Raw genomic sequence first — 24,298 nt, forward strand, 5'->3', positions numbered from 1 at the left:
CGCCGGACCGGTGATCAGAACCCTAGAGCCTAGCTGGCAGGCAATCCGGTCTGATAGCCTCACTGCTTGCTCGGGTGTCACCATTAATGCCACCCACGGTAGCTTGCCTAAATGATAAAGACGTTATGTTTCTAGCGCACATTCCTACATTGAAGGAAGAGCTAGACACATCTCCCAATGCGCCTATAAATAGGCTGCTTAAACCATCTAAAAAATGTAACGTATTCCCAAGTCATTAACTCTCGAACTTAAATTATGTATCAGATTCTAACTTAAGCTTCGGAGTGTCAAAGATCAGCGCACCGCTGACCCTTTGATTTTGACTCGTGTTGTGTGCAGGTCCCAATGAGCTGACACATCAAAATATAAAGCTACGAGGTTAGGTCCCCCGAATTTAACTCCCGTAACAGTATTTATAATCATCCACCCAAAAACGGAAGCACAAATTTCTCAGGGTAAACCTAAGCAGACTTCACACACAACAAATGAAATTGAAAAATTTGTATAAAGAAAGCATCCAGAATATTGCCCAGTAAAGAGTGCAGAAGAGGCAGGACACAGAAAGTTATGCACCATGCAGTCTATGACATGAGCTGCCATATGACGATGAGAGTTTGGACACTAGAGACGTCGAGTTGATGAATCAGTGAAACTTTTCCAAGATAAATTAAAAACTGTCGAGTTAGAAGTGATCTTATGGTACATGCCACACCTTGGGATCCAAAATTTGGTACATAAATTTGGAAACCCCCCGCATTCTTCTGAATAGAGTTTGCTAGCTTTCCTTTGAATTATTTTGCTCCGCAAGCCAACTAAACTTGTCTCATAAAGCTTTCGTAGACTTCCATACAGCAAAATTGAAGTACAATAGCCAATGGACACAAGAGTTTTGATGCATGGTTGAATTTTACATGAGAAGGCAACATAGTATAGCATTTATGTATTATTCAAAAATCTTCAGAAACAACTAATCCGTCAATGCACAAGTGAAAATGTCTTCATAAATAAGTCTGGTATAAACATATTTACAAGCATATGATGATATCTAGATCTAAATAGTAGAGCATTCTGTAGTTTCTTTATTACGAATCAGATCTTACTCAGCAATGCCCTTTCCAAATGTAAAAGGATTATCCACTAGAATCCAGCGGTGTATGGCAGAGCATGACAAACCATAACTTCTGGGAACTGGCATGGAAAAGAGAGAATTCCACCTACCATGAAATAGAAATTTTCATAAGTTCACAATCGTCACAAACAATTGCAATCTCAGCAGAACAGCCAACAATTGAAGCTAAACATATATTAGGAACCCATACATTAATAATAATAATAATAATAATAATAATCACACAACAATTACATAAAAAGCAGGGATGAACAGATTCAACGAACTGAAAACAAAATAAAATGGCATTAAGAAGATCTCGTTTTCATTAATAAGTAGGTAAAAATATTCGAATGCACAAAGTAGATTTATGAAAAATACAGGACCTACTGGTTAGGCAGCCGCAATATAGTGATTTTTTCACCTAAAATGATGATTTAAATTATCTCTACCCAAAAGGCTGACTTTCCACGAAAAAGAAAGAAGAGGTCCAAGGGTTCCTTACCATACGTTTGGCGATTGGTGGAACCCTTAATATCAACCATTCAACCCACATCCCAAAAGAGAAGGAAAATTGATCCAAATTATTTGATAAACATTCTTCCTTATCTACCCTCTCAGTGAGTGCTTTCTTATAACATGTTGTCAGACCAGGAAATATTTTTCAATAATGTGCAAGAATATGAAAACCTCCCCAATTCAATGGTTGGTCAAAAACACATGGATAGAAAAGGAGTAGCTGCTGCAACTAAATTATTAGCCACACTAGAATCGATTCCTTGCACACAAGTCTCGTTGGGCATGGAAGATGGAGCATGACTGAATATAGAGATATGAATTCCTTCTTAAATCTAGACAGGCGAACATCATTAAGCCTGTAGAGTACCAGATTTATCTGTTCCTTTTTAAATCTAGACCACGCTAACCTCATACCTGCCTGTAGAGTACCAGATTTATCTGTCATATATAAACTGAAGTTGCACGAGGAGGGGTTTCCTTTATGAAACAAAAATCAAGGACAAACACTTTATTTTATGCCATAAAAACGTTTTTAGAGCATAAGTCCTTGGGTTGAGATGAGATAAATAAAATCCATCTGAAGGAACACAAGTACCGAGCATTTTACATTACTGACACATCTACTTCCATGGAACACAGACCTAGACAGTTGTGTGTACATATTTATGATTGGATAGAAAATCCATCCCTACAATCTTCTTATACCAAATGGTGTACCAATACACTACGCCGCATTATCCAGAGAAGAAGAAAACACAAACTCAGATACAATACATCTGAACATGTTAAGCACTAAATAGGGTATGCACTTCGTTAGAAAACACCAAGACAAAAACACAAAACCTACAGAAAGAAAGTACAATAACATTTCACCACAAGAAGTCACAGGGAAACAAAAAGAGAAAATCTATCCAATTACAGAGTTAAACTGCAGAATTCAAAATTCAGTAATGTAGTATCAACAAAGAAACAAATAATTGCATACCTTACCTTATAAGAAATTGCTTCAACTTTAATCGATCGCCGAATAACTTCTAATTTGAACTAGAACCTGCAGCACAGGTTGCTTGCATATTTTGCTCACTCAAAGAATTTTGACCACCATTCTCTGCTATCCGCCTATTTTCTGATTCAGAAACTGAACTATTTACACTATCTGATCCAGAAGCACCATTGAATCTATTATTTTCTCTTGTTTCCAGATGCTCCATCATGCGTGATACTGTTGCAATGCCATCATCAACCTCCCTTCTAACTTCAGGACCAACGTCAGAAACAGAACTATTGCGAGAGAACAATCTCTCCTTCCAACCTCTTGTGCTCTTTGAAATTGACTCTTTGTATCTAACAGAAATAAATTTACACCCATTTAAAAGAATAAAGAGTAATAATTAAACATTTCAAACAAAAGAACTGAAGTACATGCATACTTCATTGATACTGCATTGAATCGAGCCTTCAGATTTTCTGAGAATGATTGTAAATCTGATGGCCCAGCTCGATCTTGGCTACTTGGTGATGACTGGCTAGGAGACCTCCTATAAAAAATCACCATTTGAATAATAGTAAGTTAACCATAAAACATAATAAGTTGTGATTTTATGCACCCATTAATCAATAACAGAAGCACATAGCACCTCGTAGTCAGGGAAGACCCATGTTGATTATTTAGTGGGACACTTGATCCAGATGCTGAGGCAGAAACATGACCAGATTGGGAAGGTCTTGAAGTAGTCACTCGAGAAGTTACTTCTCCCGCATTCATAGGGGGCGATGGAGAAGTTACTGCATTGGAAGGAGCTTGCTCACCCTCTCTCATCTGATCTGGGGAGGAAGAAGCTGTGGCAGGAGGATGAGTAGAGAAGACCAGGAATTGTGGGCGACCTTGACCTGATGACCTATTTCTCTGGCCCTCCCTTCTGGCAATATGGCGAGCCCGACCCATTGCAGCCGCAGCAGCTAAGTGTTGAATTATACGCTCTTCAAGTTCAGCATCATTCACGCCCACTGGTAACTGCAACAGAGACAAAAATATGTGATCTTTTGAATATGATCCGGCTCAAATAGGTTCATATTAGATCTGAATTGGATGGTACAAAGGTCGTGTACACACATGTTGTAGTTCAAAATCGCCAAGAGTTGGATGATGGAATATTGCAGTACTTCGAGGTGGGTTAGATCTAACACTTCTCTCGCGTTCTACACCCTCAAACAGTTCCTGGCTGGAAACGAGAAGAAAATTAAGTAAACTTTTTTCAAGCAATAGTAGCAAGAAATAACAGAAATGACCAGGAAAAAATTATAAACCTGGTGGGATCTTTTAAGCTGATGGGCTGCCAGCACATAGGGCACTGAGAGCTTCTCTGACACCTAGAAAATTGAAACAAATATCAAATTGAGAGTAATATTTTAATATCATTCAATTGAAGCTCTTTAAGTTTTTCATGAATTTTGAGCATAAACTCCAAACTGACAAGAAAACATTATCATATTCTACTTCAGTTACTAGAAATAGCACTATAAACACTTTGAGCAATAGGGACATAAACTTTGGAAAAGGAAAGATAATAGAGCACACAACTAATCTGTCACTACATTTGTTTAAAACGGGCTATGCGGTTCTAAATCTGGCCTGTCAAAGCAATGTCGAATTGGCCACATTTAATTTGATATTTGAAATGATGAAAAGAGCGATTATCTTATGAAAGACATAGAGAGTAGCTGAACAAACTAGAGTGGTCAAAATATGAGTATCATACTAATCGTATATAGCTACATGTCTGTAGACCTCGGGCAAACAACCTTCCTTCATACGTTGTCATTCTTAATATTCACTAAACTGAGGAAAGCCAAGCATTTTAAGTTAAACTAAGAATCAGCACAACTAGCAGGTGTTGCCTTGATTCATACTGGAACTAATATGTGGTAAGAGATCCTAATAAGAAAATGATCAATAAAAATAAACATTTATATAAATACAATTACACGTTCACAGAGACGCACATATGATTTTGTATATTAGCCAACAAGAGGAAGACATACAAGGCGTGAAAATGTACAAAACCAAAACTTTAGAATTCCAAGTCATCAATGCAGCACACATACTAGAGCATAACAATGGCAAGTATGAAGTAATAACATTGCAATCAGTTTCTGCGGTACATTAAGGCAATATATTGAGTATCCAAATGAGGAAAGCTTTAGAACTCATGATTGGGTGAAGACTGCTGTATGGAATGGTCTTCCAAAAGTAAAAAAAAAAAAAAAAAAAAAAAAAAAACAGGGGATCTCTCAATGTTCAGTAATGATACACCAGCTGATTTGTGGATTGGAAGAGACCTATCTAGTGCACAAAATTTAGGAGCAATTCCCAAGATACAAATTGACCTAAAAGGGGCCCTATCTGAAGCCTTCAACAACCAGAATTGACAATCAGGACTTTCCACAATTGATAATACATAGAATATATGCTAAAAGTTAGATCAATATTTTCAGGTGCCTAGATGGGTGGCAGTGAGTGGTTATCCCAACAATAACATGGCAATTTGTGGTTTCACCAAAATCAAACTTAGTTTTTTCTTTTTTCCTTTACTTTGAATAAATCAGATTGACCTAAATGCTTTTATCTAGGAGCACCACATTTTCTTTGAAATATAAAGAGTAAGGTTAGCCCCTATTAGCTTAGACTATTAAGGTAATTTAGCTTGAGCATAATCTAGCACATAGTTTTTGGTCATTTCATAGATACAAGAAATCTTTCTCACTTTCGTCTCAGATCAAGGAGATCTTACTATATACCGACCGAAAAATACAAAGCCAAATTTACTATTAGAAACGAATATAACAAAATACCATTCAAGAATGCACTGTAGATGAAATTCATGCTTGCACCCAGTCAACTGCAGGTGAGAAACACTATTGGTTAAAATGGATACCAAACCAATAACTTGAAAACCCAAAAAAAAAAAAAAAACAAAGCCTTTCCACATATCTACATACCGTGGAAGGATCACTATCACAGAAAGCCTCAAGGCATATACTGCAAGCATCATCACAAGCTTCCTGGATTCCACCCTCCACAAAAGCCGCTGCGGAGGTCAAGTTGGCCTCAGACTTGCCGCTCTCTTCCATGCCAGGAGGAACCTATAACGCATTCATCTAGGATTACTAGCATGTACAAAAATTAACAAATTCCCCAAACTTTACATATTATAAGTCACCAAGAAAAACATTTCGAAATTCTACAAGTCAAATTAACAACAAGAAACAACGTAATCATCAACGATAAGAACATGAAAGACTGAACTCAACAATAGTGTATCAAACAAACGAAACCGCCAAAAAAATCGAACATAAACTGAAACAACTCAGAAACAGAGTGAGACAAAACTAAGCGAAATCCAACAGAACTAGTTCCGGCAAATAGGAAACCATAGTACATAGGAAAGCATCGGGTGAGGAATTAAAGAGTAGAATCGCGAAGACTTAGAGAGGTGAGAAGGTACTACCTCCATGAAGACAAAGTCGATCTCAGATTGGTTGATTTGCAGAGATAGGGGAAAACCCAAAGAGAGAGAGAGAGAGAGAGAGAGAGAGAGAGAGCGATGACTTTTAGACGGAGGCAGGCAGGCGCGGATTAGAGAGCTCTCTTTCGGTGTGGAAGGGAAGAAGGGTCGCGTTTAAGGGTCTGCGTTGACACGTGGACTTTGCGCACCGAGTTCCTTTCATTCTTTGACGATTCATTTTACCCCCACGGTTTCACCTGTCCCTCTCTGTTTTTTTTTTACTGATCGTGGAAGTGTGGAACCATAATTTGTCGTGTTTTACGAATTGGAATAGGTCTTGTGCTTGGATTCCAAACCAAACATGATGGAGTGCAGTTTGGGGCAACAAGAGCAATATTGTCCCATCTTGTTGAATTTGAGTTTGAGTTTGGCCACCTGTGCCCTCTAGGTCCATAATCCTCTTCCCATATTTTCAGTTTCTAGAATGGGGCTGCTGCAAGTCTCTTGAGATATATAGACTAATCAAGCTACGCTACTCTAACAATAAATAACAGAGTTGGGCGTAAGAAATTAAACAAAGCGGAAGAAGTCAAAATAAGAAAATTATCCAAGTCTAGTGCAAATGTGAAATGTGCAATGAATTGGTTTAGGATCATTTCTGGCATAATTCAAAGGCCAATGATTGTTGTCAAGGTTCTAAAACCCTGGCATGATTCTCCATTACCAATTTAACATCGAGTTTAAGGTGAGCATGTTTGCTGTTTTTCGTGCCTCCATCAAGAATATCAATCACACACTTGCGGTTGGTTTGGAAATAGACCTAGGAAAATTCTTGCTTCCCTTTTTCTTTTTACTCAAGTCCGATAAAGTAGTTTATGATAACATTTTTGGTGTCACGAATAACACTTCAGATATTAATCGATATCGAAATCTTGTTTTTTGTTTGAGATGACTTCAAAAGGCTACAAGTGCATAACCAAATTCAACTAAAACATATAGCTAATAGTTGGACGAGACAAACAAACATATAGAAGAACACTGAAAACAAACGAGTTGAAGCATACAGTAAGGTAACTAAGGAGGTTAAGGGCTCATCAACACACACAATTCATTGCACAACCCCAATTTCGATAGCTTTACTACTGCATTGGCAGTATAATTTAGCTCCACCGGAGATCATTTCCAAAAGATCAGCATTGCTATAAATTTAGGGATGAAATGAATCTCAGCAAAAAGATGTACTGTACAGTGTACCGTAACTCCTGTTAATCATCCTCCAGAACAATGTTAGCGAAGCTTCATTATATAATAGATCTAACATTTTTAGTTTTGGGAGCAACAGACTATGACATGATCACATCGGGTTGGAACTCTTATCTCAGTCACCCGTGTTTTCACTTTGTATATGTGTTCATAATCGCAATACAAACACTCACACCAATTATTATTTGAAAGAGAAAATTCAAGACAATGAAAACCAAATGCCCTAACTCTTGATAGTTGACGGGTTTAATATTCAAACTTTCTCATTTATCGTATAGTACTAGCTTCATATTCGTGCGATGCACGTGTTTTGATCGTATATGTTTTCATAATTTTATTTGAAATGTATTCTTAAAAGACAATCATTTTATGTAATTTTGTTTACTACAAATGATAGTTTTGGCAAAACATATTGGTGAAATATGTGTAATTTTACAATATTGTTCTTCTATCTATATATAAGGATAAAATTATAGAGGGGTAAATTTGACAATTCATCATTTGATGAAGTTTTAAGTGCTTGTTTTATAGTAGTAGAAATAAATGAAACATTCTATACGTTGATCTAATATTGTTCATGAAAAAAGTTCAAAACCTTAAACTCAACTTTTCTGATTTAGTATTCACTAGTTGAATTTTTGGAAAATTACTTAACGGTACTAGACCACATTTAGATTAACTAAAAACTCATTTTTCATATTTCTTATACAAATTAGGACATAAGCTCAATCTCAAAGAATAATTAAAACAAATATGATTAATTAATTAATACAAAAATATCCAAAATACCCTTATTTTCGTGAAAATTATCAAATGCTACTTCTAGATATAACAAATTTTTCTCTCCTTATTTTTTTTATTTTTTTTCCGGCAAATTTAAGTTTTCCGGTCAAACCACCAGTAATTTGGAGGTGTGTCAATATATAAAGTTGTTCCTTATGTCATAGCCTTTCATTTAAGTACCATATTGCATATGTTTTGAGAAATTTTGAAATTTCGAATTTTGCTCACCAAGAATCACAGTAACAGTTAGTTTCTCAGTCGACAGTAGTAGCTAGATTTATAGTCGACGGTAGCAGCTAGATTTATACTCGATAGTAGCAAGTATCTTCCAAACCAACAGTAGCATGTGTCTTCCAAGTCGACAGTAGCAGCTAGTTTTTAACTCGACAGTAGCAGTTAGTTTTTATAATCGACAGTATCAGATAAGCTTTCCATTGATAGTAGCAAACACTATGCGTCAAAAAGAGGTAAAAAAGTAAAATATTTATGACATGTGGTAACTTGCTATCATTTGGTTCTTATTTGTAAAATTTGGTTCTTATTTGTTTTATCAAATTAAGTAATGAGTTATTTGTAAACTAAATTGTTATCTGGTACTTTTAAGTAGTTTGTTATTTTATTTAAATTTGCAGTTGTGATATTTTATAGACGAACATCACGCAAGATATTATCTTCTCTTACATAAAATGAAAGATAAAAACAAAAACGTGTAGAGATTAATTTGAAAAAACTTAATTTGATGGAAAATATCGACATAACTAATTTAAAGATATTAGAAGAAAAAATAAATTTTACGCTTTGTGCATATACAAATAATTTTTTGTCCCCACTCATATAATTTCCTTAATCCATTTTTTATCCCCACTCATATAATTTCCTTAATCCACCATTGATGAAAATAATTCGATCAAAAAATAATAATGTAAAACAAAAAGGTTCGCAAATCCATACAAGAAAACAGTGATACCAATTTTACATTACATTTTTCTCAGTAGCCGGACGGACGTGGTCATTACCTCAAGAAAACGACATGTCGGATCATGGGTATGTACGTAAAGCCAAACGGAGGAAAAACGACATCACGTTTCTTTGTTAGACGCGGACGTAGAGCTTCTCCAAAAACCGGCCCCGTAAAAGCGGTCCCACATCTCCTTCTCGAAGGCGGCGTCCTCCGAATCGTCGTCGTCATCGTCGTCATCGTCGTCCTTCTTCTTCAACTCACCACCATCATCATCGTCATCATCTTCCCCACCGCTGTCCGTCTTCTCCAACACGCCGCCGTCTCCACCGATCCACGCGGGCCGGGGCAGCAGGTCCTTCTTGCAGCGGCGGCGTCGCTTGTTCTTCTTGTTGTGGCTCTTCTTGGTCATGGCCCAGGCCTTCTTACAAATCCCACGAGGGACCTTGTAGACGGCCAAGATGAGCAGGTTCATCATGCTGCAGGGGCAGCAGCAGCACACCGCCGCGCACCCTGCCGCCACCCCTCCGGCCACCTCCCCCACGCGCCGCTTCTGTCGCGGCGTCGTGGAGGCGTTCGGCGAATCCAGCAGAGCTTTCCCCGTCATCAATGGGTACGTACGTTGGGTCGGAAAAAATAAAACAGATGAGAGAGAGAGAGAGAGAGACAAAGAGAGGAGATCACAGAGAATTTAGGGCTCGGATCATTGTGGGGATTTGAAATGAATAGGGTGAAGAAGAGGAAGAGTGGGGGGGAGGAGGATGGAGAGGATTGGATGTGATTGGATTCATCATTCGTCCTGTTTCATAGGGGAAGAGACTGTAGAGACTTTCCCAGGAAGAAACCTTGTCGGTGATCGAACCCAACCCTAAGACCAAGCCCCAACTAAACCAACGGGTTATTTTTGTGGAGAGAGAGAGAGAGAGAGAGAGAGAGAGTAAAGGGTGTACAGAAGCGAAACCGACGGGGATGACAGTTGATGAAAGAACGAATCTAATGGGAGCTCTCTATCTCTGTCGATATTTCTTCCTGAGATTATCGGAAGGATTCAAAATTCCTAGAAAGTTTACTATGTCTGTATATATAGAGAATGGATCGATAGAGATATATACTGGTATATATGGTCTTGCTGGCAGCTGGAAGAGTCAGAGAAGCTGAGGGAGGGAGAGGGAGAAGACGAAACCGAAGAGGAGTTGACTACGTGTTAGACAATAGAATTCCTACGTACACGAGGACACACATGTAGATGTATATGTATATATAATTTTTTTTTAAATTATTAACGGAGAACTCATGCCGGAAGGGTTTACACGTTTGGGTTGTCTTTAGTACTAATACAGACAAATATTTGATACTACGAGGGATAAAAGAGCAAATCACCGTAACACCATTTACGAATGGCATAGTGAAGATTAGCCCTTATTTTGTACCAGTGACACCAAACGGTCCAAACATGGTTTTAAGCAGACAAGACTCATTTAGCAGTCTTATTAATTCCGAATGTTTGCTTGTCAATTAGGGTTTAACTTCTTGAAGGTTAGGGGAGTACAAACTTGGAACAGATTGATGTCAAAATGCAGCCGAACCGTAATGCCATGTACAATTTTAACATTGATCCGTCTTCATAATCCAATGTCTTTAGAATGGGTTAGGGTTTTAGGAGGGTCTTTAGAATGGGTTAGGGTTTTAGGAGGGCAAGCAGTGCTCCTGCATTGGATCCAGGGCCCAATTTTTTTTTCTTGTTTGCTCATTTGTCGGTTAATCTCCTAAATTTTTAATCTTCTCTTTTCATTATGAAGAATAGGGCGGTTAACGGTTCTAAAATGGTAAAAAAAACTTAAAACCGTAAACCGAACCGTGATACTTAAACAGTTCGGTTCTTGCATTTCTGAGAGTAGGAACCGTTAGGAACCGAACCGTTTGGAACCGTTACGGTTCCGGTTCCTAAACGGTTCCATTTGGTTCCTGACTTCATGTGGCTAAAACTTTGTATAAACAACAATAGTTCTTGATGATTATGGCAATATGTACATGTATTAATATAGAACACCTATAACAAACAAAATAAACTAACATACAACTGATACAAAATGCTTGATCAAATAGTGAAAGTGTCAAACTGAAGCAATCTTCCATACAAATTACAAACCAAAGCAAATAGCAAAATTAACAAACTGTCCAAAGCAACAAATAACATGAGAATAAACTTGTAAATGAGTCTCCAGTCCACTCTCCAGCTTCCATGAATGCAACCAATCACTCATTCACTGCATAGCAAGTTACTGAAATTAGCATTATGTTTACATATAATGCAATGAAACCAGAAGATGATGCTAAAGCTCAAGACATATGAGGAAAACCAGAAGGACACGACGAGGTACTAATCTTGGGCCAACACCGGGAGAAAACTGATATCAACAAACATGGATCTAGGTCGTCATCATGAACTTTGCTTATCAATCTGCCTTTTCTGGTGTAAAACAAATCCATCCACCACTGCAGAGAAGGTCGCAGGGACGAAGGGAACCATCTTGGGACGGTTGCGCCACCAAAGGCCGTCAGAAACGAAACTAGGTTGAAGTCGGGTCGCAGTAGTCACTTTCGAGTTTCGATGCATGCAGACCGCCACGAAATGGCGCAAGCCACCACCGGAGGACACGATGTGCGGAGGAGGCAAACAATTTCCGACTGGTGCCAGCACTTGGGACCACCGGAGTTTGCTGGAAAAGTCGGGTCGGGTCAGTCGGGTTTCTTTGATTCTAAAGGAGGCGCGAGAGAGAGAAAGAGGAGAGGAAAAACTGGGGTTGCGCAAAATGAAACTCTAAAGGAGGAAAAATTCTATTAATACTTCAAATTTTCGGAATCCGAACTTCCATTGGTCATAGCTTCTTCATACGATCTCCAAATAACGTGTGCCACATGTCTACGAACTCGTATCAACGAGCTCCACGACTTTCATAAATGAAGTTTTCTAAGATTCCAAACAAATAAAAAGTCAACTCTTGATATTCCAGTAACATTCCCGAGTAATTAATCACTCGAACACTTTCGTTTTCTCACTCGAACTATAATTATTTATCAGCGACGAAATCAAGGGTTTACCAGCGGTGTTGATGACTGATGCAACGGCGCAACTGGTCAGAGAAACGATAGGCAGGGTACTGCATGTTGACCCGGGCTCGGTGGCTAGAGGAAGCCCTAAGGTGCGGCTGGTCTTACCGTTGCATGATCCCATCAAGCTTGAACGTCGCCTTAGGGTTTCTCCCTCCGATGTGATTATGGTGCAATACAAGTATGAAAGGCTTCTTGGTCAATGCAAACTTTACTCCATGATCAATCATGGTGGCTTACCTGCCCCATTGAAGCAGCCGAGGCTGAAGAAGCTCCACTGCATGGCAAGGCTGAACTAGTTCCGTCGGCCCCTCTGTCGATGGTCTTCTGAGGTAACACAAACCCTGGCCTCATTGTTCCTCCTAGTTCTACTCTGTCTACTTTGGTTCAGATGGAACGTCACCAAATTCAAGTCCGAGAGATTCCATCTTGTCCTTTTCCGGCCAAGGCTGCAAGTGTTAGATGTGAGAGGAACGATGAAGCCCAAGCATCGGGTAAGAGAACAAAGCACTGTTTGGAAATTGTCCCTCTTGCATTGGGGCCAGAGGATTTAGGTTTTGTGGTAGGATCTGATGGTTCAATTGGCATTGCTTGGAAATCTCCGAAGAAATGTGGCCACCATCGTGGTAGCACTAACAAGGCCAAGAAGCAATACAAGGTTGTTAAGGATCTAAACTTTGATTCATAAGATTCTACGTCAGGAACTGCTAATCAGGTGGAAGCTATTGAACTGGAGGAGGATGATCTTGTAGGAGTGAAGGTTCCTGTTCCAACCACAGAAATGGTGGAGGTGTTAATGGCACCGAATAGTCCGCTTTGTTAGGACTCTGGATCCCTATACTCGAGGTTTAGGGTTTCACTTGTTACTAGGATCCGAAAGATACACCATGGACAAACTCAGATGTTATAAAATACGAAAATATAACTCTTACCAAAACATGGTCTTTTCCATTTTATCCTTAGCTATGCACTTTGATAAATCTTAAAAGACAAAAGATTATAATGATGTAAGATGTACTTACCTTGAAGTTTCAAGGGTGAAATGAAAGTTTTGATGCGGATCCAAAGTTTGATTATTTTAGTGAAGAAGAAACTTGTTTAAGAGATAAAGAGTGAAGGCTAGAATTTTAGGTTGAGAAACATTGAATGGTTGAGTTTTCTATCAACTAAGGGAACTCTAGACTTGCATTATTTCTGATTTTGAAGTGTGAAGGAAAACTTGAGGCAACTCACAACTATAAATAGGCCAAGAAGGAACAAAAAAGTTCAATTCTCACCCACCATTCTCAATAATTAATATTGAGTGATGGCCTAACTAGTTAGTGTGGTTGTTGGCAAAGAAAAAAAAAGTGTGATGGTGTAAAACATAAAAATAAATCAGCTAGGTTTAAAACATATTGGCATAAGGATTATATATATATATATATATGTAGATATAACAAACACATTTATATATGTTATTCTAAAAAGTAAAGGAATTTAGTATATTATTTTCATAAGGTTTTCAATATATTTGCACTATCTAACACTAATATAATGCATAAAAGATAATACTATTAGTATTAGTCTTAAACTCGATTACAAAGTATCGAGTATACGCAAGAATATGAGCTAACGTATTCAAATCGTGGTCTAATACTTACAAAAAGAAATTTTCTATCTTTGAAAGTATAGCCTTAGCATCATAGGTTTCTAAAAAGAAATATTAGAAGAAAACTTGAATTAATTCTAAGTTAATATAACCTTAGAGTATTAAATAGTAAATACTAATTTTTGGGATATTACATTAAACCTCGATGGTGTTTCCGTAAGAACCTTACCTTTCAGACTGCCATGGACGAGAAATTGTCTGTAATCAGTTGTTGGAATAATCACATTACTAGTTGCATTGACAGTTATCTTCGTTCTCAAATTTGTATTGATAGTTATATTTTAAGCAATAAGTGACAATTATAGTGATAGTTACATTTGTAGAGAAAAACAGAAATAGTAATAAAAGCAGGACTTCCAATATCAAACCTAGAAAAGATGGTAGTGATTTAACTATAGCCGCTTGCTTAATTCATTATTATTATAATTGATAATATCAGCCTACTTTGCCAAGAGGTGGCAGGAGCGCAACGACCTAGCCCAACCTACTTAAACAACCTAATGGCTTGGCCCGGTCTGAAGGAAGAAGAAAGTAGACCTTGTAGAGTAGAGAAGCGGATAGGAGGGGTAGCCTATAGACTCAAGCGATCAGCTCGGTGAAAACTCACCCCGTATTCCTATTTCGGCCGCCGGACCGGTGATCAGAACCCTAGAGCCTAGCTGGCAGGCAATCCGGTCTGATAGCCTCACTGCTTGCTCGGGTGTCACCATTAATGCCACCCACGGTAGCTTGCCTAAATGATAAAGACGTTATGTTTCTAGCGCACATTCCTACATTGAAGGAAGAGCTAGACACATCTCCCAATGCGCCTATAAATAGGCTGCTTAAACCATCTAAAAAATGTAACGTATTCCCAAGTCATTAACTCTCGAACTTAAATTATGTATCAGATTCTAACTTAAGCTTCGGAGTGTCAAAGATCAGCGCACCGCTGACCCTTTGATTTTGACTCGTGTTGTGTGCAGGTCCCAATGAGCTGACACATCAAAATATAAAGCTACGAGGTTAGGTCCCCCGAATTTAACTCCCGTAACAGTATTTATAATCATCCACCCAAAAACGGAAGCACAAATTTCTCAGGGTAAACCTAAGCAGACTTCACACACAACAAATGAAATTGAAAAATTTGTATAAAGAAAGCATCCAGAATATTGCCCAGTAAAGAGTGCAGAAGAGGCAGGACACAGAAAGTTATGCACCATGCAGTCTATGACATGAGCTGCCATATGACGATGAGAGTTTGGACACTAGAGACGTCGAGTTGATGAATCAGTGAAACTTTTCCAAGATAAATTAAAAACTGTCGAGTTAGAAGTGATCTTATGGTACATGCCACACCTTGGGATCCAAAATTTGGTACATAAATTTGGAAACCCCCCGCATTCTTCTGAATAGAGTTTGCTAGCTTTCCTTTGAATTATTTTGCTCCGCAAGCCAACTAAACTTGTCTCATAAAGCTTTCGTAGACTTCCATACAGCAAAATTGAAGTACAATAGCCAATGGACACAAGAGTTTTGATGCATGGTTGAATTTTACATGAGAAGGCAACATAGTATAGCATTTATGTATTATTCAAAAATCTTCAGAAACAACTAATCCGTCAATGCACAAGTGAAAATGTCTTCATAAATAAGTCTGGTATAAACATATTTACAAGCATATGATGATATCTAGATCTAAATAGTAGAGCATTCTGTAGTTTCTTTATTACGAATCAGATCTTACTCAGCAATGCCCTTTCCAAATGTAAAAGGATTATCCACTAGAATCCAGCGGTGTATGGCAGAGCATGACAAACCATAACTTCTGGGAACTGGCATGGAAAAGAGAGAATTCCACCTACCATGAAATAGAAATTTTCATAAGTTCACAATCGTCACAAACAATTGCAATCTCAGCAGAACAGCCAACAATTGAAGCTAAACATATATTAGGAACCCATACATTAATAATAATAATAATAATAATAATAATCACACAACAATTACATAAAAAGCAGGGATGAACAGATTCAACGAACTGAAAACAAAATAAAATGGCATTAAGAAGATCTCGTTTTCATTAATAAGTAGGTAAAAATATTCGAATGCACAAAGTAGATTTATGAAAAATACAGGACCTACTGGTTAGGCAGCCGCAATATAGTGATTTTTTCACCTAAAATGATGATTTAAATTATCTCTACCCAAAAGGCTGACTTTCCACGAAAAAGAAAGAAGAGGTCCAAGGGTTCCTTACCATACGTTTGGCGATTGGTGGAACCCTTAATATCAACCATTCAACCCACATCCCAAAAGAGAAGGAAAATTGATCCAAATTATTTGATAAACATTCTTCCTTATCTACCCTCTCAGTGAGTGCTTTCTTATAACATGTTGTCAGACCAGGAAATATTTTTCAATAATGTGCAAGAATATGAAAACCTCCCCAATTCAATGGTTGGTCAAAAACACATGGATAGAAAAGGAGTAGCTGCTGCAACTAAATTATTAGCCACACTAGAATCGATTCCTTGCACACAAGTCTCGTTGGGCATGGAAGATGGAGCATGACTGAATATAGAGATATGAATTCCTTCTTAAATCTAGACAGGCGAACATCATTAAGCCTGTAGAGTACCAGATTTATCTGTTCCTTTTTAAATCTAGACCACGCTAACCTCATACCTGCCTGTAGAGTACCAGATTTATCTGTCATATATAAACTGAAGTTGCACGAGGAGGGGTTTCCTTTATGAAACAAAAATCAAGGACAAACACTTTATTTTATGCCATAAAAACGTTTTTAGAGCATAAGTCCTTGGGTTGAGATGAGATAAATAAAATCCATCTGAAGGAACACAAGTACCGAGCATTTTACATTACTGACACATCTACTTCCATGGAACACAGACCTAGACAGTTGTGTGTACATATTTATGATTGGATAGAAAATCCATCCCTACAATCTTCTTATACCAAATGGTGTACCAATACACTACGCCGCATTATCCAGAGAAGAAGAAAACACAAACTCAGATACAATACATCTGAACATGTTAAGCACTAAATAGGGTATGCACTTCGTTAGAAAACACCAAGACAAAAACACAAAACCTACAGAAAGAAAGTACAATAACATTTCACCACAAGAAGTCACAGGGAAACAAAAAGAGAAAATCTATCCAATTACAGAGTTAAACTGCAGAATTCAAAATTCAGTAATGTAGTATCAACAAAGAAACAAATAATTGCATACCTTACCTTATAAGAAATTGCTTCAACTTTAATCGATCGCCGAATAACTTCTAATTTGAACTAGAACCTGCAGCACAGGTTGCTTGCATATTTTGCTCACTCAAAGAATTTTGACCACCATTCTCTGCTATCCGCCTATTTTCTGATTCAGAAACTGAACTATTTACACTATCTGATCCAGAAGCACCATTGAATCTATTATTTTCTCTTGTTTCCAGATGCTCCATCATGCGTGATACTGTTGCAATGCCATCATCAACCTCCCTTCTAACTTCAGGACCAACGTCAGAAACAGAACTATTGCGAGAGAACAATCTCTCCTTCCAACCTCTTGTGCTCTTTGAAATTGACTCTTTGTATCTAACAGAAATAAATTTACACCCATTTAAAAGAATAAAGAGTAATAATTAAACATTTCAAACAAAAGAACTGAAGTACATGCATACTTCATTGATACTGCATTGAATCGAGCCTTCAGATTTTCTGAGAATGATTGTAAATCTGATGGCCCAGCTCGATCTTGGCTACTTGGTGATGACTGGCTAGGAGACCTCCTATAAAAAATCACCATTTGAATAATAGTAAGTTAACCATAAAACATAATAAGTTGTGATTTTATGCACCCATTAATCAATAACAGAAGCACATAGCACCTCGTAGTCAGGGAAGACCCATGTTGATTATTTAGTGGGACACTTGATCCAGATGCTGAGGCAGAAACATGACCAGATTGGGAAGGTCTTGAAGTAGTCACTCGAGAAGTTACTTCTCCCGCATTCATAGGGGGCGATGGAGAAGTTACTGCATTGGAAGGAGCTTGCTCACCCTCTCTCATCTGATCTGGGGAGGAAGAAGCTGTGGCAGGAGGATGAGTAGAGAAGACCAGGAATTGTGGGCGACCTTGACCTGATGACCTATTTCTCTGGCCCTCCCTTCTGGCAATATGGCGAGCCCGACCCATTGCAGCCGCAGCAGCTAAGTGTTGAATTATACGCTCTTCAAGTTCAGCATCATTCACGCCCACTGGTAACTGCAACAGAGACAAAAATATGTGATCTTTTGAATATGATCCGGCTCAAATAGGTTCATATTAGATCTGAATTGGATGGTACAAAGGTCGTGTACACACATGTTGTAGTTCAAAATCGCCAAGAGTTGGATGATGGAATATTGCAGTACTTCGAGGTGGGTTAGATCTAACACTTCTCTCGCGTTCTACACCCTCAAACAGTTCCTGGCTGGAAACGAGAAGAAAATTAAGTAAACTTTTTTCAAGCAATAGTAGCAAGAAATAACAGAAATGACCAGGAAAAAATTATAAACCTGGTGGGATCTTTTAAGCTGATGGGCTGCCAGCACATAGGGCACTGAGAGCTTCTCTGACACCTAGAAAATTGAAACAAATATCAAATTGAGAGTAATATTTTAATATCATTCAATTGAAGCTCTTTAAGTTTTTCATGAATTTTGAGCATAAACTCCAAACTGACAAGAAAACATTATCATATTCTACTTCAGTTACTAGAAATAGCACTATAAACACTTTGAGCAATAGGGACATAAACTTTGGAAAAGGAAAGATAATAGAGCACACAACTAATCTGTCACTACATTTGTTTAAAACGGGCTATGCGGTTCTAAATCTGGCCTGTCAAAGCAATGTCGAATTGGCCACATTTAATTTGATATTTGAAATGATGAAAAGAGCGATTATCTTATGAAAGACATAGAGAGTAGCTGAACAAACTAGAGTGGTCAAAATATGAGTATCATACTAATCGTATATAGCTACATGTCTGTAGACCTCGGGCAAACAACCTTCCTTCATACGTTGTCATTCTTAATATTCACTAAACTGAGGAAAGCCAAGCATTTTAAGTTAAACTAAGAATCAGCACAACTAGCAGGTGTTGCCTTGATTCATACTGGAACTAATATGTGGTAAGAGATCCTAATAAGAAAATGATCAATAAAAATAAACATTTATATAAATACAATTACACGTTCACAGAGACGCACATATGATTTTGTATATTAGCCAACAAGAGGAAGACATACAAGGCGTGAAAATGTACAAAACCAAAACTTTAGAATTCCAAGTCATCAATGCAGCACACATACTAGAGCATAACAATGGCAAGTATGAAGTAATAACATTGCAATCAGTTTCTGCGGTACATTAAGGCAATATATTGAGTATCCAAATGAGGAAAGCTTTAGAACTCATGATTGGGTGAAGACTGCTGTATGGAATGGTCTTCCAAAAGTAAAAAAAAAAAAAAAAAAAAAAAAAAACAGGGGATCTCTCAATGTTCAGTAATGATACACCAGCTGATTTGTGGATTGGAAGAGACCTATCTAGTGCACAAAATTTAGGAGCAATTCCCAAGATACAAATTGACCTAAAAGGGGCCCTATCTGAAGCCTTCAACAACCAGAATTGACAATCAGGACTTTCCACAATTGATAATACATAGAATATATGCTAAAAGTTAGATCAATATTTGCAGGTGCCTAGATGGGTGGCAGTGAGTGGTTATCCCAACAATAACATGGCAATTTGTGGTTTCACCAAAATCAAACTTAGTTTTTTCTTTTTTCCTTTACTTTGAATAAATCAGATTGACCTAAATGCTTTTATCTAGGAGCACCACATTTTCTTTGAAATATAAAGAGTAAGGTTAGCCCCTATTAGCTTAGACTATTAAGGTAATTTAGCTTGAGCATAATCTAGCACATAGTTTTTGGTCATTTCATAGATACAAGAAATCTTTCTCACTTTCGTCTCAGATCAAGGAGATCTTACTATATACCGACCGAAAAATACAAAGCCAAATTTACTATTAGAAACGAATATAACAAAATACCATTCAAGAATGCACTGTAGATGAAATTCATGCTTGCACCCAGTCAACTGCAGGTGAGAAACACTATTGGTTAAAATGGATACCAAACCAATAACTTGAAAACCCAAAAAAAAAAAAAAAACAAAGCCTTTCCACATATCTACATACCGTGGAAGGATCACTATCACAGAAAGCCTCAAGGCATATACTGCAAGCATCATCACAAGCTTCCTGGATTCCACCCTCCACAAAAGCCGCTGCGGAGGTCAAGTTGGCCTCAGACTTGCCGCTCTCTTCCATGCCAGGAGGAACCTATAACGCATTCATCTAGGATTACTAGCATGTACAAAAATTAACAAATTCCCCAAACTTTACATATTATAAGTCACCAAGAAAAACATTTCGAAATTCTACAAGTCAAATTAACAACAAGAAACAACGTAATCATCAACGATAAGAACATGAAAGACTGAACTCAACAATAGTGTATCAAACAAACGAAACCGCCAAAAAAATCGAACATAAACTGAAACAACTCAGAAACAGAGTGAGACAAAACTAAGCGAAATCCAACAGAACTAGTTCCGGCAAATAGGAAACCATAGTACATAGGAAAGCATCGGGTGAGGAATTAAAGAGTAGAATCGCGAAGACTTAGAGAGGTGAGAAGGTACTACCTCCATGAAGACAAAGTCGATCTCAGATTGGTTGATTTGCAGAGATAGGGGAAAACCCAAAGAGAGAGAGAGAGAGAGAGAGAGAGAGAGAGCGATGACTTTTAGACGGAGGCAGGCAGGCGCGGATTAGAGAGCTCTCTTTCGGTGTGGAAGGGAAGAAGGGTCGCGTTTAAGGGTCTGCGTTGACACGTGGACTTTGCGCACCGAGTTCCTTTCATTCTTTGACGATTCATTTTACCCCCACGGTTTCACCTGTCCCTCTCTGTTTTTTTTTTACTGATCGTGGAAGTGTGGAACCATAATTTGTCGTGTTTTACGAATTGGAATAGGTCTTGTGCTTGGATTCCAAACCAAACATGATGGAGTGCAGTTTGGGGCAACAAGAGCAATATTGTCCCATCTTGTTGAATTTGAGTTTGAGTTTGGCCACCTGTGCCCTCTAGGTCCATAATCCTCTTCCCATATTTTCAGTTTCTAGAATGGGGCTGCTGCAAGTCTCTTGAGATATATAGACTAATCAAGCTACGCTACTCTAACAATAAATAACAGAGTTGGGCGTAAGAAATTAAACAAAGCGGAAGAAGTCAAAATAAGAAAATTATCCAAGTCTAGTGCAAATGTGAAATGTGCAATGAATTGGTTTAGGATCATTTCTGGCATAATTCAAAGGCCAATGATTGTTGTCAAGGTTCTAAAACCCTGGCATGATTCTCCATTACCAATTTAACATCGAGTTTAAGGTGAGCATGTTTGCTGTTTTTCGTGCCTCCATCAAGAATATCAATCACACACTTGCGGTTGGTTTGGAAATAGACCTAGGAAAATTCTTGCTTCCCTTTTTCTTTTTACTCAAGTCCGATAAAGTAGTTTATGATAACATTTTTGGTGTCACGAATAACACTTCAGATATTAATCGATATCGAAATCTTGTTTTTTGTTTGAGATGACTTCAAAAGGCTACAAGTGCATAACCAAATTCAACTAAAACATATAGCTAATAGTTGGACGAGACAAACAAACATATAGAAGAACACTGAAAACAAACGAGTTGAAGCATACAGTAAGGTAACTAAGGAGGTTAAGGGCTCATCAACACACACAATTCATTGCACAACCCCAATTTCGATAGCTTTACTACTGCATTGGCAGTATAATTTAGCTCCACCGGAGATCATTTCCAAAAGATCAGCATTGCTATAAATTTAGGGATGAAATGAATCTCAGCAAAAAGATGTACTGTACAGTGTACCGTAACTCCTGTTAATCATCCTCCAGAACAATGTTAGCGAAGCTTCATTATATAATAGATCTAACATTTTTAGTTTTGGGAGCAACAGACTATGACATGATCACATCGGGTTGGAACTCTTATCTCAGTCACCCGTGTTTTCACTTTGTATATGTGTTCATAATCGCAATACAAACACTCACACCAATTATTATTTGAAAGAGAAAATTCAAGACAATGAAAACCAAATGCCCTAACTCTTGATAGTTGACGGGTTTAATATTCAAACTTTCTCATTTATCGTATAGTACTAGCTTCATATTCGTGCGATGCACGTGTTTTGATCGTATATGTTTTCATAATTTTATTTGAAATGTATTCTTAAAAGACAATCATTTTATGTAATTTTGTTTACTACAAATGATAGTTTTGGCAAAACATATTGGTGAAATATGTGTAATTTTACAATATTGTTCTTCTATCTATATATAAGGATAAAATTATAGAGGGGTAAATTTGACAATTCATCATTTGATGAAGTTTTAAGTGCTTGTTTTATAGTAGTAGAAATAAATGAAACATTCTATACGTTGATCTAATATTGTTCATGAAAAAAGTTCAAAACCTTAAACTCAACTTTTCTGATTTAGTATTCACTAGTTGAATTTTTGGAAAATTACTTAACGGTACTAGACCACATTTAGATTAACTAAAAACTCATTTTTCATATTTCTTATACAAATTAGGACATAAGCTCAATCTCAAAGAATAATTAAAACAAATATGATTAATTAATTAATACAAAAATATCCAAAATACCCTTATTTTCGTGAAAATTATCAAATGCTACTTCTAGATATAACAAATTTTTCTCTCCTTATTTTTTTTATTTTTTTTCCGGCAAATTTAAGTTTTCCGGTCAAACCACCAGTAATTTGGAGGTGTGTCAATATATAAAGTTGTTCCTTATGTCATAGCCTTTCATTTAAGTACCATATTGCATATGTTTTGAGAAATTTTGAAATTTCGAATTTTGCTCACCAAGAATCACAGTAACAGTTAGTTTCTCAGTCGACAGTAGTAGCTAGATTTATAGTCGACGGTAGCAGCTAGATTTATACTCGATAGTAGCAAGTATCTTCCAAACCAACAGTAGCATGTGTCTTCCAAGTCGACAGTAGCAGCTAGTTTTTAACTCGACAGTAGCAGTTAGTTTTTATAATCGACAGTATCAGATAAGCTTTCCATTGATAGTAGCAAACACTATGCGTCAAAAAGAGGTAAAAAAGTAAAATATTTATGACATGTGGTAACTTGCTATCATTTGGTTCTTATTTGTAAAATTTGGTTCTTATTTGTTTTATCAAATTAAGTAATGAGTTATTTGTAAACTAAATTGTTATCTGGTACTTTTAAGTAGTTTGTTATTTTATTTAAATTTGCAGTTGTGATATTTTATAGACGAACATCACGCAAGATATTATCTTCTCTTACATAAAATGAAAGATAAAAACAAAAACGTGTAGAGATTAATTTGAAAAAACTTAATTTGATGGAAAATATCGACATAACTAATTTAAAGATATTAGAAGAAAAAATAAATTTTACGCTTTGTGCATATACAAATAATTTTTTGTCCCCACTCATATAATTTCCTTAATCCATTTTTTATCCCCACTCATATAATTTCCTTAATCCACCATTGATGAAAATAATTCGATCAAAAAATAATAATGTAAAACAAAAAGGTTCGCAAATCCATACAAGAAAACAGTGATACCAATTTTACATTACATTTTTCTCAGTAGCCGGACGGACGTGGTCATTACCTCAAGAAAACGACATGTCGGATCATGGGTATGTACGTAAAGCCAAACGGAGGAAAAACGACATCACGTTTCTTTGTTAGACGCGGACGTAGAGCTTCTCCAAAAACCGGCCCCGTAAAAGCGGTCCCACATCTCCTTCTCGAAGGCGGCGTCCTCCGAATCGTCGTCGTCATCGTCGTCATCGTCGTCCTTCTTCTTCAACTCACCACCATCATCATCGTCATCATCTTCCCCACCGCTGTCCGTCTTCTCCAACACGCCGCCGTCTCCACCGATCCACGCGGGCCGGGGCAGCAGGTCCTTCTTGCAGCGGCGGCGTCGCTTGTTCTTCTTGTTGTGGCTCTTCTTGGTCATGGCCCAGGCCTTCTTACAAATCCCACGAGGGACCTTGTAGACGGCCAAGATGAGCAGGTTCATCATGCTGCAGGGGCAGCAGCAGCACACCGCCGCGCACCCTGCCGCCACCCCTCCGGCCACCTCCCCCACGCGCCGCTTCTGTCGCGGCGTCGTGGAGGCGTTCGGCGAATCCAGCAGAGCTTTCCCCGTCATCAATGGGTACGTACGTTGGGTCGGAAAAAATAAA

The 24,298-nt window shown here is 37.7% G+C and overlaps 3 protein-coding genes across 11 annotated transcripts; all 3 read right to left on the minus strand.

Moving 5' to 3' along the window:
- Nucleotides 1-914: 914 nt before the first annotated feature.
- Nucleotides 915-20,809, minus strand: LOC126789047 (E3 ubiquitin-protein ligase RHF2A). Of its 9 annotated transcripts, none has more exons than XM_050515100.1 (9): nt 20,659-20,809; nt 20,150-20,293; nt 5,480-5,526; nt 3,935-3,997; nt 3,741-3,849; nt 3,265-3,641; nt 3,058-3,165; nt 2,618-2,971; nt 915-1,214 (listed from the first exon to the last, which is right to left on the minus strand). In XM_050515100.1, exons 1-8 carry the CDS (start codon nt 20,662-20,664, stop codon nt 2,662-2,664), a joined length of 1,164 nt encoding a protein of 387 aa, XP_050371057.1. In that variant the 5' UTR covers nt 20,665-20,809; the 3' UTR covers nt 915-1,214; nt 2,618-2,661. The 9 variants fall into 9 exon arrangements, with proteins under 9 accessions (XP_050371057.1, XP_050371056.1, XP_050371058.1 ...); XM_050515099.1 differs by lacking the exon at nt 5,480-5,526 and adding an exon at nt 20,003-20,049; XM_050515101.1 differs by lacking the exons at nt 2,618-2,971; nt 3,058-3,165; nt 3,265-3,641; ... (1 more) ...; nt 3,935-3,997; nt 5,480-5,526 and adding exons at nt 17,142-17,495; nt 17,582-17,689; nt 17,789-18,165; ... (1 more) ...; nt 18,459-18,521; nt 20,003-20,049.
- LOC126789049 (E3 ubiquitin-protein ligase SINA-like 2) lies at nt 9,102-10,226 on the minus strand. The gene has a single exon (XM_050515106.1). It carries the CDS (start codon nt 9,741-9,743, stop codon nt 9,258-9,260), a length of 486 nt encoding a protein of 161 aa, XP_050371063.1. The 5' UTR covers nt 9,744-10,226; the 3' UTR covers nt 9,102-9,257.
- Nucleotides 20,810-23,778: 2,969 nt separating the features above from the next.
- On the minus strand, nt 23,779-24,264 carry LOC126787221 (E3 ubiquitin-protein ligase SINA-like 2). The gene has a single exon (XM_050513140.1). The coding sequence runs from the start codon at nt 24,262-24,264 to the stop codon at nt 23,779-23,781; it is 486 nt and encodes a 161-aa protein (XP_050369097.1).
- Nucleotides 24,265-24,298: the final 34 nt, after the last annotated feature.

Source organism: Argentina anserina, chromosome 3, assembly GCF_933775445.1.
Source record: "Argentina anserina chromosome 3, drPotAnse1.1, whole genome shotgun sequence".
NCBI lineage: Eukaryota > Viridiplantae > Streptophyta > Magnoliopsida > Rosales > Rosaceae > Argentina > Argentina anserina.

Excerpts from the sequence above, each read along its gene's own strand:
- LOC126789049 (XM_050515106.1), bottom strand. The coding sequence starts at position 9,743 with ATGACGGGGAAAGCTCTGCTGGATTCGCCGAACGCCTCCACGACGCCG.
- LOC126789047 (XM_050515100.1), bottom strand. Across the intron at positions 3,850-3,934 it reads AGCTTAAAAGATCCCACCAG|CCAGGAACTGTTTGAGGGTG; the intron begins GTTTATAATTTT and ends TCTCGTTTCCAG. Across the intron at positions 3,642-3,740 it reads GCGATTTTGAACTACAACAT|TTACCAGTGGGCGTGAATGA; the intron begins GTGTGTACACGA and ends TCTCTGTTGCAG.
- LOC126787221 (XM_050513140.1), bottom strand. The coding sequence starts at position 24,264 with ATGACGGGGAAAGCTCTGCTGGATTCGCCGAACGCCTCCACGACGCCG.